This window comes from Vanrija pseudolonga, chromosome 5, assembly GCF_020906515.1.
Source record: "Vanrija pseudolonga chromosome 5, complete sequence".
Taxonomy (NCBI): domain Eukaryota; kingdom Fungi; phylum Basidiomycota; class Tremellomycetes; order Trichosporonales; family Trichosporonaceae; genus Vanrija; species Vanrija pseudolonga.
This window is the reverse complement of record NC_085853.1, coordinates 1377411-1390726: the sequence shown is the minus strand read 5'-3', so window position 1 is coordinate 1390726 and position 13316 is coordinate 1377411. Positions and strand designations below refer to the sequence as shown.

The 13316-nt window shown below is 63.1% G+C and overlaps 5 protein-coding genes across 5 annotated transcripts; 3 read left to right on the top strand and 2 right to left on the bottom strand.

Moving 5' to 3' along the window:
- Positions 1-1391: 1391 nt before the first annotated feature.
- Positions 1392-3672, top strand: Acot9 (Acyl-coenzyme A thioesterase 9, mitochondrial). Its single transcript, XM_062773738.1, has 8 exons — positions 1392-1594; positions 1642-1890; positions 1970-1990; positions 2054-2231; positions 2502-2883; positions 2922-3004; positions 3068-3281; positions 3330-3672. Exons 1-8 carry the CDS (start codon positions 1399-1401, stop codon positions 3510-3512), a joined length of 1506 nt encoding a protein of 501 aa, XP_062629722.1. The 5' UTR covers positions 1392-1398; the 3' UTR covers positions 3513-3672.
- A 383-nt stretch (positions 3673-4055) lies between these two features.
- Positions 4056-6884, top strand: STE50. Its single transcript, XM_062773737.1, has 6 exons — positions 4056-4773; positions 4811-4972; positions 5054-5125; positions 5166-5720; positions 5758-6220; positions 6267-6884. The coding sequence occupies exons 1-6, from the start codon at positions 4650-4652 to the stop codon at positions 6832-6834; spliced, it is 1944 nt and encodes a 647-aa protein (XP_062629721.1). The 5' UTR covers positions 4056-4649; the 3' UTR covers positions 6835-6884.
- A 234-nt stretch (positions 6885-7118) lies between these two features.
- On the bottom strand, positions 7119-8713 carry PMU1 (putative phosphoglycerate mutase PMU1). Its single transcript, XM_062773736.1, has 5 exons — positions 8523-8713; positions 8307-8373; positions 7648-8045; positions 7371-7593; positions 7119-7312 (listed from the first exon to the last, which is right to left on the bottom strand). Exons 1-5 carry the CDS (start codon positions 8622-8624, stop codon positions 7191-7193), a joined length of 912 nt encoding a protein of 303 aa, XP_062629720.1. The 5' UTR covers positions 8625-8713; the 3' UTR covers positions 7119-7190.
- Positions 8714-8916: 203 nt separating this feature from the next.
- On the bottom strand, positions 8917-10786 carry IWS1 (Transcription factor IWS1). The gene is made up of 5 exons (XM_062773735.1): positions 10084-10786; positions 9896-10044; positions 9717-9846; positions 9307-9669; positions 8917-9259 (listed from the first exon to the last, which is right to left on the bottom strand). The coding sequence occupies exons 1-5, from the start codon at positions 10717-10719 to the stop codon at positions 9128-9130; spliced, it is 1410 nt and encodes a 469-aa protein (XP_062629719.1). The 5' UTR covers positions 10720-10786; the 3' UTR covers positions 8917-9127.
- Positions 10787-11056: 270 nt separating this feature from the next.
- ERG9 (Squalene synthase) lies at positions 11057-13155 on the top strand. Its single transcript, XM_062773734.1, has 5 exons — positions 11057-11310; positions 11365-11378; positions 11431-11616; positions 11668-12981; positions 13032-13155. The coding sequence occupies exons 1-5, from the start codon at positions 11283-11285 to the stop codon at positions 13038-13040; spliced, it is 1551 nt and encodes a 516-aa protein (XP_062629718.1). The 5' UTR covers positions 11057-11282; the 3' UTR covers positions 13041-13155.
- Positions 13156-13316: the final 161 nt, after the last annotated feature.

The following is a 13316-nucleotide window of genomic DNA, read 5'->3' as shown; positions in this document are numbered from 1 at the left end:
GCTACGGAGCTAGGGGGGCGTGTGGACGTCGGGGCACGGGTACACGACTCGGACATGGTGCCGGGTGGTTCGGCAAGTTGGCTTGCCTTGCTTCCAGCGTCACAGTTCGTGTCGCCATCCTGCCTGCCGAGCCCGCACGCCTCCCTATTTGGCAGAAGCGCGGCACCACAGGACTACGACGTGAACATCAACTGACATCCTCAGCCCCCGAGGCCCTCAAGGACCCCAAGAACCCCTACGGTAAGCTTCCCCGCTCTCTCTCTTCTCCAGCCCATCTCTGGGAGATCCACAAGTGGAGCATGATCCAGTCGGACCCAGGATGATCCTCACTGGAGCCGTTTTCCGCTCTGGAAACGCCTCCTGTTCACGCCGCCTTCCCGAGCACCGTACTGACCCCTGCAGCCGCCTCCATCCTCAAGAAGGAGCACCACTAAGTGCTTTTGGCAACAATAGAATGATGCAAGCGTAGAAATAGGCCGGCGGGGTGTCGTGGAGAGGGACTGGACGTGTGTTTGCCGGGCAACGAGGGCAGGAGGAGGGGCCGACCACGCTACAGCTCGGCGTCGGCCAACCGAGCACCACCCGCCAGCTTGGCGGGTGTCGAAAGCCTGTTGGTATTTGAGCACAGGTGCGCGGTTCGAGCCGCACAGAATCCGGTCCTGAGGGGTCAGGCGACGGGTTCGGGGAGTAGGGTCGGTCTCCTTTTGTGTGTGGGTGTGGGTGTGGGGGCGAGCGAGTCGTGAGTGGTGGCGGTGTGGCGTGGGTGCTGGTGCCATCTTCTCTTCTTGAGGTAGGGCTACGAGCTGGACGACACCAAGGTCTGAGGCTGCTCGCGAGTCATCGTGCAGCCGTGCATGCTGCCTAGACCCTGGCTGTTGACAGAAGCCATGGGCAAAACGAGTGGGTGGTGAGCTGTAGACGGTGTGGCTGGGGAGGGCGCCACTGTGGGGGAGGGAACACCCCTCCTTCTCCAGATAACCACGGTCCAAACGAGTCAGCGCAACACGAGCAGCATGCAAAGAGAAGGATGTCAGCCCAAGCATGAAGAGCGCGCAAAGTGCACGATAACACAGAGCAATATCAATGCACCCCCAGTGCTCACCACGAGGCGCTCGGGTGCCGCCTGCCTGGGTTGACCGTCGGCTCTTCCGATGACATCAACGGCGCGGAACTCCAGTCGCGCCTCGCGGTCGGACATCGGCGGGTGACCACTTGCAGGCCGGCAGGCCGAAGTTGCCGTCGAGTCGCTGTCGTCGTCGTGAGTAGACTTACACATCCCACTCACAGCACGCAGAGGGTACATATAACGGCTGGGGACTGCATAGCACGCACGCACGTACACCACATCACGCCCCGCCACGCCCTCCCTACCCCCTCCCCCGCCGCCCACCCCCCGCCATGCGCCTCGCTGCCCCGCTCCTCCGCGCGACACCCCTCCTCGCCCGCCCCCTTGCGCGTTCGCGCCCAACGCCGCTACCAATGCTCCGCACGCTCGCGACGACCGCGGCGCGCAATAATGCCGCCGAGTCGAGCAGTGCCAAGAAGAGCCTGTTGACGCTCGGCGAGATCGACCGGCTGCTGAAGCATATCGAGGGTGGGTTGGTTGGCCGAGGGGCGTGATGGCAGCTAACCCGCACCCAGGCGACTCGGGCATCCAAAAGCCCCAGCCGATGCTGATGCGCGCACACCCCGTGCCGTGGATGCAGAGCGACTCGTCCCCCGACCTCCGGCCCTCGGACGACAGGTGCGACCAGGTGCCCCTCACGCCCAAGGAGCAGGAGGAGCTCCTCCGCCCGCGGCACATGAGCGAGAGTTACACCGCCTTTGACCTGCCGCTGGCGAGTGATCCCAAGCTGTACGACCGCTACGTTAACACGTCGGGCGGGTTCCGTGAGTCGAGTTCGGCGCTGCGCTCGCGCGAGGCGCGGCGATCGAGTAGCGGCTGTCAACCATGCTGACCTACCCTCAGGCATGGGCAAGCTCCTCGAGCGTAAGTATGCCACCAGGCCGCAGCACCCGCCCACGCGCTCGTGCTGACGCGCGACCGCTACAGACCTCGACTCGCTCGCCGGCGCCGTGTCCTACCGCCACTGCCTCCCAGCCAACATCTACGACGGCACCTCGCCCGCCGAGAGCTTCCACCACGCGGCCAAGCGCGCAGGCCTGTACCTCGCCACTGCGAGCGCTGACAGGCTGGACATGTTTGGGCGGCTCAACCACCAGAACGTGCGGTGAGTGGATAGGCAGGAGCGGGGGACTGCGTCGGCGGGGATACTTGGCGCCGATCCTCCGTGCGGGGTGTGTGGCATGCTGTTATTCGTGTGCGCGTGTGTGCATTTCGCTGTGGCAATGCCTCGCTACTGGGCTCCGATCCCACGCACCGTGTGCGTGCAAGTGTGCTTGCCGAGCCGGCAGAGACGGCCACGGCGCCGTTCAGGCGCGGTTTGTCACCTCCCCTCCCCAACTTGTGCCCCCAACGTCACCACTAACCCACGCTCCAGCGACCTCAAGTTCTCCGGCTTCGTGACATGGACCGGCACGTCGTCGATGGAGGTCTTCGTCAAGATGGAGGGCACGCGCCCCAGCGAGCCGGGCAAGAGCGAGACGCTCATGCTGGGCAGATTCGCCATGGTGTGCCGCGACGCCGTGACGCACAAGGCGCGTCGCGTGCCGCCTCTGATTGTCGAGACGCCGGAAGAGAAGATGCTCTGGGACTTTGGCCAGGAGCACAAGGACTCGCGCGCCGCCTTCTCCCAGAGCTCGCTCGACAAGAAGCCCCCGTCCAAGGAGGAGGCGGCAGAGGTGCACTCGCTCATGATTGAGGTTGCCAAGAACAACGAGGAGCTGAACGGCGAAAAGATTGTGCAGATGCGGGATACCGAGGTGGGCGGCATGGTATGGCGTTTATGCTGACATTGCAGATCCAATCCGTCCAGCTCATGTTCCCCCAGGACCGCAACCTGCACGGCAAGGTGTTTGGTGGTATTCTGATGCGCATGGCTTTGTGAGTAGAGAGGCGCTCGAAACACCCCTCCGCCACCTGCGCTGACGCGCGTGCGCCTCACAGCGAGCTCTGCTTCACCAACGCCGCCATGTTCGCCCACGAGCCAATGCACTTCCTGTCCCTCGACCAGATCACGTTCCGTCTCCCCGTGCCTATCGGCGCGGTGCTCCGCCTCACCTCCAAGGTTATCAAGACGACGCAGCCGGTCGACGGGCAGGACGGCGAGGCTAGGGCGCATATCCGTGTCCGTGCCGAGGTCGAGGAGGTCGAGACTGGCGTAAGTGCTGTTGTCGGAAGCATCCTGCAGCACCCACTCACACCACAGCTACGCCGCGAGACCAACACATTCTACTTCACCATGGCCAAGAACGACCGCAAGCCGATTGGGCGCACCGTCGTGCCAAATACGTACAAGGAGGCGATGGAGTACCTCGAGGGCGACCGGCGCCTCGACATTGGCGAGCAGGTGCGTCGGCTGTACCGCGCCGGCGGGCTCGAGGGCAAGTAGGTAGTGTGAGTTGTATGTTGGTCGGTCGGTCGGCGCGACCGAGTCACCCGCTGCATGAGGCACTGGCCTGGCCGCGGCAATTGAACAAGTGTACAACATGGCAGTGTATGCAGCAGCATCGACGCGTGTGGCCAGGGCCGGGGGGAGGGTGGGCGGTGGGCGGAAGCTTGCCGGGGTGCCGTTATCTAGTCTGGGCTTTTTGTACTTTTGGGCCAGGACGTGCGCGATGCGAGGAATGCGCGGGTGGTTGGGGAGGCCGCATTCCGAGGGACCAAGCTGTAGGTGCAGCAGCTGGCTCTACAGAGGTGCGATGCAATGCACCAGCCAGTGGTGCAGGTTCCTGTCCCGCGTTCAAGTGGCTGCCAAGTGCCGCGCGTCAAAGTGCAGGGGGTGCCACTGTAGGATTCTCGGTGGTGCCTGCCTGCCTGCCTTGGTTTGCCTTGCCGAACCCAACCAAGCCACCCACCCGCCCGCCCCGCCGCCCGCCGCCGCCGCCGTTCACCACCGCGACGCTGCTCGTTCGCATCACAACCATCATCATCATTCACAACACACCGTCTCTGTCACACTTTGTATCTTACCTTTCTCATCACCACTACCGCGCTCGTCACCAGCGCAGCGCACCGAGACCGCGTGCACCACTACTGCTCGCCCGGCCCGCCGCACCCCGCCGCCCCAGCACGACCGCTAGCCAACGTCATCGCTGCGTCGCGCGTCGCGCAACGCTCATCATCATCAGCAGCAGCATCAGCGTGTGATCGATCGCACGCTACTCCACACGACGCACACGCGCACACACCCGCGGCAGGACACGACGTGCAACACATTGCTCGTAGCGACAGATCCTAGTCACGCGTGCGCGCACGCTCTTGCTTGCCCCGCCCGCGTCCGCCGCTCCGAACCCAATCAAACCCCAGTCCAGCCCATTGTTCAAATCGACTCCCTCCCCGCGCGCCACCGGCCCGCCCATTCGTCCCATCGCCCATTCGGCCATCGTCGCCGCGCCTGTCGCCGAGTCGTGACTGCACTGCACTCCGTGCTCTGGGTGGTAAATCATCGCCGACACCAACTTGACCTGGCCCAGCGGCCCCACTTTGACAGCCTTCAACCCCACCGGGCACGAGTCCCCCGCTCGACATGACGGACACGTCCACAAAGCTGCCGCCGCCGCCCACCACGCCCATTCTGGACTGGGATGAGGCCGACGTGCACAAGTACTTTGTCAGCCTTGGTCTCGACAAGTACGAGACGCAAATATACGGTGAGCCAGTTGTGCCACGAGAGCGCTGACATGGCAGATGAAGGCATCACCGGCGACGTCCTTTGCGCCCTTGACATGGCGTCGCTCCTTGACCTGGGCATTACATCCCTCGGCAACCGACTCACAGTCCTCCGCGCCGTGTTCGAGCTCAAGAGGGAGCAGGGTGTCGAGATGGGCGACGACGACTGGCGGCCGCAGGGTAAGTGGGACTGAGTGACTGGCCGAGGGGCGATCGATCGCTCCGCCCCGTAGTTGGGTTCCCCGCTGACCAGCCGCACAGAGGACGTCACGTTAGAAGCCATCCAGACTCAAGCGAAGATCGAGCAGATGTGGAACCTCATCCAGGACCAACGTGGGTGTGGTGGACGAGAGCAGCCCCGCTGACCATCCAGAGGAACGACTGCAGCAGCTCGAGACGGAACATAACTACCTGCGCAAGGTGCTCAAGCAGCAGGGCATCCCCGTTGGGTCGGACGGCCTCGTGCCGTCCATTCGAACCGAGGACGCGCACGGCACGCCACAAACAGCAATCTCGTACTCTTTCGACTCGCCGAGCCATCTGAATGGGCCGCAGACGGCCATACCGCGGCTCATCAGCGCCACTTCGCTCACGCCGAAGCCTTCGAACAAGGGCTTTGTCACCGGCCCATCATTGCCCAACGCCAAACCCGCCCTCATGAGGACAAAGTCAGACGGCGGCGTCAAGCCCCTGTCAGGCAATGTCATTCCCTCGAGCCCCACCCCGCCGACAGAGTTGGCCAAGCAGACAGTCTCCCGCTCCACCACCCGGTCCAAGGACGCCGGCCCGTCGGCAGACTCGCATGCCAAGAGTTTCCGTGTCACGATGGAGGATCCATGCTGGCGTGTGCTGCCGGCAGCGTTGAAGAAGTACAAGATCAACGACGACTGGAGGGTGTACGCATTGTTCATCTGCTACGCCAACACTGGTGAGTGGCGAGGTTGGGGGGCAATCGCTAACCATAGAACGATGCCTGAGTTACGATGAGAAGCCCTTGCTACTGTTCCAGAAGCTCAAGGACAGCGGACAGAGACCAGTGTTCATGCTCCGCCATATTCGTGACATCAAATCGCCCATTGCCGTTGCCCAGCAGAAGCAGGCCAACAAGATGGGATTACCGCCAAACTCGACCACCAACTTATTGCCTACGATTGAATCAACCGCTGGTTCGCCTACGACAACGGCGCCCAACGGCGCGGCGGCGGCCAGACCAGCGCCTGCCAATGGCGACCAGCCCAGCGGCAGGACACCAAACGCTGGCACTTTCCCCGAGCTCCCATCACCAGGCATGCGGGACAAGGACGAGGTGCCGCAGGACACACAGCCAGGGACAGTGGTGGACAGAGACGGCAACGTGCACTCGGTCACGTACGCCATCTCGATCTACCCCTACATTGCCGACAGAACCGACGAGTTTGATGTTGCAGTGTGAGTGGCATTGAACATGCTTAGAATTTGCTGACACAACACCCAGCGGCGCTACATTTGTCGTCATGCAGAAGGCTCGCGGCTGGTGGTTTGTCCAGAAGGACCCCGACGGAGCGGGCAAGATTGTGTCGGATCCAGCGCGCGCAGCCTGGGTGCCGGCAGGGTGTCTCCTGGAAATGAGCGCGCCGATACAGTCGGTCTCACCAAGGTCACCTGGCCGGTTGCCTGGACGCGCGCCTTTACGCCCGTCGTCGATCATGTCGTCGTCATACCCCGGCGTCGTCCTCATGGACTATGTGGCCAAGGACGAGAACGAGCTCACTCTCAAGGAGGGACAGAAGATCCGCGTGTACAAGAAGTACTGCCACTGGAGCTACAGCATCATGGAGGAGACGGGCGAACGCGGCTGGGCGCCAGCGTGGTTCATCGGCAAGGTCTCGGGCGACAAGGCCGTCGAGGGGATAACGTCGCCCATCCCACGGGGAGACCGAGGGAACGGTGACGCGCCGGCGTCGGGGGGAGCAGCGGCGACCACGCCAGCGCTCGCCGCGTCGGCCACGCTGGGAGGAACGGCGCTCGTGTCGCCCGTCGCGGAAGTAGCAGAGGAAAAGTGATTATGAACATTACGACGTTACGTGGGTAGTATGTATGAGATCTTGGAGCGGCCCGCGAGCGCAGTGAGCGGGGTGCGGCGTGGGGAGAGGCAGGTGAGGCAGAGACGGCAAAGTTGGGTACTCACGGCGGGCACCTTCGACACCGCACGGCGACATGTGCTTGAGCTTGTGGCCCGGATTGTCGACCACCACGTCGTGTGCACCATTCAAGCGGCGAGGCGACACGCCAAGACTCTTCACTGCGCCACACCTAGTCGCACTCCGGCGGTAGTCGCGTGCCACCCTCACACTCCCACCTCTTCCATATTAACATTACATATCGCCCAAGAATACATAAATAGTGGTGCACGCACGCGCTACAACCGCCGCGCGCGAATGACGAGCACGTTCATCTCGCCCGTGACCAAGCGGCGGAGGGGCACCCGGAGGTTCTTGTACACGGCGCGGAGGACGCCCGAGTGGGCCGTGATGCTGACGTCTGGGGGTGGTGTGGTCAGCGCACTCCTCTCTCTGCCTTGCCTCCTCGCACAACTCACAAGTGTCGTCCCCGCCGCACGCGTCAAACACGATCGCCAGGCCCTCGCCCGCGCGCAGCACCATCTCGTCCTCCGTCTCCCTGCCCCGCTGCGCGCCGCTCTGCCACACGCTATCCTCGTCTGGCATGTCGGGCGGGTACGTGAACGAGGGGAAGAGGCGCGCGAGCTCGTGCCGCGGTAGGCGCTTGTCGCATTCGTGGACGTGGAGGTGTTCGCGGAGTTGCTGCAGCGCATCAGCGCGTCAGCGCTGCTCCGTCGGCGCCAGCTCCGCACTCACCTCGACGACTTCCCCGGGCACACCATGCCCCATATCCCCCTCCACTGGCGCCTTGCGGAACCGCCACCCCCACTCGAGGCCGCACGTCTCCCCCGGCCGTCGGAGCGGCGACACGAAGAACCGCGAGGGGAGGGGCATGCCGCGCGCCGCCTCCGCCTCGAAAATCGCGCCGAGGCGGCGCGCCTGCGCGACGCCGACGGGGGTCAGGTTGGGGTCGGTGATGGGGTATTTGAGCTGGACCTGGGGGTGTGAGCGGGCCAGACAGAGGGGAGAACGTACGCCGTCATCATCCGGCTCGTTGTACTTCTCCGCCAGGACGTTGTGCTCCGCTTCCCCGTGCCGCGCGGTATAGAGCACCTTGACGACGTCGCCGGCGGCCTCGGCGGCGTGTTTCAGTTCTGCGCGTGTGAGCGAGCGAGCGAGCAAGCGAGGACAGGGGGGTACAGGCTCGCGCAAGCAGGTGACAAGGTACACTTGGCGAGCAGCGCACCAAGCGCGATCGATCGCGCGGGGCCCAGCGACGACGCACAGCTGGTCCCGGGCTCAGAGCTGGGCTGTGCGCCCCGCGTGACGCATGAGCCAAGAACCCGGACAGCTCGGCGCGCGGAGGTTCGAGCTGCGATCCGCGCCGCCTCGTCCCCCCTCAACGCCGCACTTACCGTCCACGGCTGCTGCGAACGCCGCCCAGGTATCGAAGCGGTGTGCGAGGCCGAAGCGGTTCGTGATCTGGGGTTGGTGTGAGCGGGGTCGTGTCGTGCTGGGAGCGGCGGGCGGGCTGGCAGCGACCGCCGCGTGCAGCTGCGATCCATGCCCACTGCCGCTGCCTCGCCCGCCTCGCACGCCTCGCTGCGCTCGGCGCCTCGGCGCACACTCACATCCCGCTCCCACTCTGTCGGCACAAAGAACCCGGGGACCAGCTCGAAGCGGTACGTCCCCTCCGGCGGCGACGTGCAGGGGTCCCAGCGCGATTGTGTCATGTGTGTGTGCGTGTAGTGGTGGCGCAGCAAGGGAGGCGTGATAGGAAGTAGACAGAGATGTGATGTTGATCGACCAGATCGCGCTTGCTTGGCTGGTTGATGGTTGCAGCGAGTCGAGTGACCCGCTCCGCCCCTGCTACCCCCCTCCGGACCGGCGCGACTCGGTTCTTCCTAAGCCGAGACCCAATCCGCCGGCTTGGGGACGGGGTCCCCGCGGAGACAGACGCCGACGCTGATACGCCCGTCGGCGTTGCTCGGCGCGGCGCGCATGATACATCCATCGGTGGGCGACTGATTATGTACGCTCGATGCATGCGTTGTACAACATGGTATCTCGACCACTCCAAGACTCGACCACTCTGTCACTCCCACCACTCTCACTGTCGCCCTAGCCGAGTCACATAGCCGGGCACGTAAACAACGTAACCGGCCATGCGTAACTGACACAGCTGGAACCACTGCGCGGCACCCTACACCTACCACCACACCACGCCGTCGCCGCCTCACTTCCGTCCCTTCATCTGGTTCGCAAAGCGGTTGAACTTGCGGTTGTCGCGCTGGATACGCGAGACGTGCTTCATGTCCTCGGCATTGTGCTGCACGCGCGACTCGGGCGCGATCGTGTATTGAATGTCCTGTGGTTGTTAGTGGTGAACAACAGAGGGCTGACAGCACCACTCACGTTGGACTTCGGCAAGCTGGCACCCTTGCGCGTCTCGTTCTCGGCAAGCGCAGCGCGCACGTCGAAGCGGCGCGGCTTGCTCGACGGCTTGGACGGACGCGGGCGCTGCCTAGGCGTCTCGTCGTCGTCGTCCATGTCAACGTCGCCATCGTCGCCGCCAGGCTGATTGTCACGCTCGTCACTGGCGTGCGCAACATACTTGCTGCGGTAGTCGGCGGGGCGCTTGATGATGGGGCGAGACCACGTCTGCACCAGGGCATCCGCCTGGCGCGTGATCGACGCAGTCACGCGCTTCGTCTTGGTGTAGAACAGGACAATGGGGCCAAGCTGGGCCTCGCGGATGGTTGGCGTGTCAAGGTCCATCTGCAGGGTCAGCGGTGCACTCCCGCGCGTGTGTCGTCCCTCCTCACCTTAGGGAGGACCTCGAAAATCGCATTCTGGATGCCCACGGCAGGGAGCGAGCGGTCGGGCAATGGCTCCAGCCACACCTTGACAGCCTTGAGCACCTCATTGTCAATGATGGACGACCAGAGGGTGGTGCTGGGTCGTGCGTCAGCTGGGAAACCAGGACATGTGTAGCTGTACCCACTTCTGAAGCGCATTCACCACCTCATCCAGCATCGCCAGCTTGCTCGTAGCAGGCAGCTTGTTCTCATTCGCCTTGGTGTCCTTCTCGGCCGCCAGGAGCATGCGATCACGCAGGCGAATGCAAATTTCGTCGTGGTACGAGTCGACAATCTTGCAGCGTCAGTCAGGAGCACAAAGCCATTCACTCACGTCAACATCGTCTCCAGTCTTTTTCTTCCGCCTGACGACGCGGTTCTTCTTGCCAATGTTCTCTATCCTCTCCTCGAGGGCAAGACGCCGCCTCGTAGCCTCGTCCAGCACAGGCTCGTCCTCGTCCTCGTCACCGTTGCCCTCGTCTCGCGCGCGGCGCTCCTTGCGCTTGTTTTTGCGTCGCCTCCGGTCCTCGTCCGCAGCCGGGGCATCGTCGTCGTCGTCGCCGTCCTGCTCCTCGCCACCGGCTCCCGCGCGGTTCTTCTTGAACGACGGGATACGCGCAGACGACGTCGCAGTCGCTGGCTGGTACGTGTCGTTCTCATCGTTCTCGTCGTCGTTGGCGCCCTCAACCTCGGCGTCGGCCGCCTTGGACTTGCGGGAGCGGCGAGCTCCATCATCGTCGTTGTCTGACATGTCCGACAGATCGGATCCGTCGCCACCGAACACGTCGTTGTACAGCGTCTCGCCGCCGGCCGGGGCAGCTGCTGGCGATCCAGCTTCCTCCTCTGCTGGTGTCTCCTCCACTGGCGCATCCTCTGCTGCAGGCGCCTCGGCGGTGGGAGACGATGGGGCGACGGCCTCAGTGTCATCCAGGGCCTCGTGGGGAGGCGATGCGACTGGTGATGCGGACATTGTTGCCGTAGTTTTTGTGATGAAGACAAGAGTAGAGTCAAAGTCGAGAACAACACGAGAAGTTGAACTTGAAGCGTCACTTGAGATGAACCAGACAGGCAGGCAGACAGGGGAGCTTTTAATTCCGTGTGTGTGGCAGCACGAAATTGTAATGGTGATTAGCGGGATCAAAGGGGTCCTAATAGCCCCCATATTCTCGGCGTGGGCTGTCGTGGGTCGGCGTGGAGTGGGCCGGGCCGGCGGCAGATTGGCTGTGGGCGCGGCGAGGCCGTACGATTCGTCGTCGCGCGCGGTCCTGACTGACCTGCCTGACCTGACCTGACACTGACGCCGCACGCAGCCAGCGACCCCACACCGTCCACAGCCCACCCCCCCCTCTATCCCCTCTATAACCTCCGGGGCATCTCTCTCTCTCTCTCTCTCGTGATCCTACTCATCGTCTCGTCAGCACCAGGTCAGCTCGTCAACAACCTCCGGCACGGTACAGACGGCGCGACACCCAAAAGCACAGCCAGCTCGCAACTCCCACCACCCCCCCATCGCACTCACAGCTCTCGTACACCATGGGCATCCTCGACTATGTTATTCTGGGTGAGCGAAGCAGACCCCACGTCGCACTTGGCACGCGCTGACAACTTGCGACAGGCTTGACCCACCCCGTGAGCCGTCTTGACTTTGCTAGGTGAAACCAACTTCTAACCCACGCCGCAGGGAGAGCTCCGCGCAATGGTCGGCTACAAGGTTTGGAAGGACCACCGCGACATTACCGACCCCAAGGAGTTCGAGGCGACTGGCTACGACCGCGAGACGATGAAGCGGTCGTGGGAGTTCCTTGACCAGACCAGCCGCAGTTTCGCCATGGTCATCAAGGAGCTCGAGGGCGAGCTGGCGCGCGTGGTGAGTCGCAAATGTTGTGCCAAGACACTAGACACTAACACCACCACCCAGGTCGCGCTCTTCTACCTCGTGCTCCGCGCGCTCGACACGGTTGAGGACGACATGACGATCCCCAACGACATCAAGCTGCCGCTCCTCCGCTCGTTCCACCAGAAGCTTTACGAGACGGGCTGGACCTTCAACGGCAGCGGCCCGAACGAGAAGGACCGTGCGGTGCTTGTCGAGTTTGACGTGATTCAAAAGGAGTTCAGCCTCTTGGATCCCAAGTACCAGACCGTCATTGCCGACATTACGCGCAAGATGGGCAACGGCATGGCCGACTTTGCCGCGCTCGCTACCCCCGAGCTCCCCGTCGCCGAGGTCAACTCGATTGCCGACTACGACCTGTACTGTCACTACGTTGCCGGCCTTGTCGGCGAGGGCCTGTCGGGTCTCTTCTCGTCATCAGGCAAGGAGCGCTCGTTCCTCGCCCAGCAGCTCACCCTGTCCAACTCGATGGGTCTGCTGCTTCAAAAGACCAACATTTACCGTGATATTAAAGAGGATGTCGACGAGGGCCGTGGATTCTGGCCTCGCGCCATCTGGGGCAAGTACGGCTTCAACAACATGAAGGAGATTGTCGATCCCGCTCGCGAGCGCGAGGCCCAGTGGGCCGCCAACGAGATGGTCCTCGACGCGCTCCGCCACGCCACCGACGCCCTCGACTACCTCACGCTGCTCAAGAACCAGTCCGTGTTCAACTTTGTCGCTATCCCCGCCGTCATGGCCATGGCCACCCTCGAGGTGTGCTTCATGAACCCCCTCATCTTCAAGCAGAACGTCAAGATCCGCAAGGGCCAGGCCGTCCAGATCATCATGCGCAGCACAAACCCCCGCGACGTTGCGTACATGTTCCGCGACTACGCCAAGAAGATCCACGCGAAGATTCCCAAGGACGAGCCCAACGCGCTCCGCTTCTCTATTGCGCTCGCCCGCATCGAGCAGTGGACCGAGCACCACTACCCGTCCTTCCTCGTCATCCAGCCCGGCGCCGCCGGAGGCCCCGCCACGACTGCCATTGACCAGACCGGCAACGACGCCCGTGCGGCCCTCTACCTCAGCATTGTTGAGAAGGCCAAGAAGAAGGCCGAGGCGGAGAGGAGGGAAAAGTTCCTGGATGACCTGCGCCAGCGTGGTGTCCTCCCACCAAAGGACGCCACAGCAGAGGAGATCGTTGCTCACGACAAGGCGCTCCAGGCCAAGGCCGACGCGCAGGCCAAGGATGACTTCCCTTGGATTCCCCTCGTGTTGATCGTCTTTGGCATCCTCGCCATCTTTGGCGGTGTCTTCTTCGCCTTGGTGTGGTTTGTGGGCAAGTACGGTGACGTGAGTGGTTTCGCTGGATTACACGTCAACGCAGCTGACACCCCACACAGCAGGAGTAGAGTTGTTCAGAGTAGATCTTGCGTAATGATGCGGTTGCGTTGGTGCGCCGCAAGCTTTGAGAGAAGGGTGTTTGCTTGGTAGGGTCATTCGGACATGTATGTTAGGTGACGCGTGCGGTTTGGTGCGGTGCGCGGCGCGGTTGACGCAGTCGACGCGCCTGACTTTTGGTTGACAACTGTCGCCACCTTCCTCGTCTTCCTTCTCTTCTCCACATCACTCACCTGTCTATACCCCCCGCATCATCCCTGTGACTATCCCACCCGTCATCTATCCCA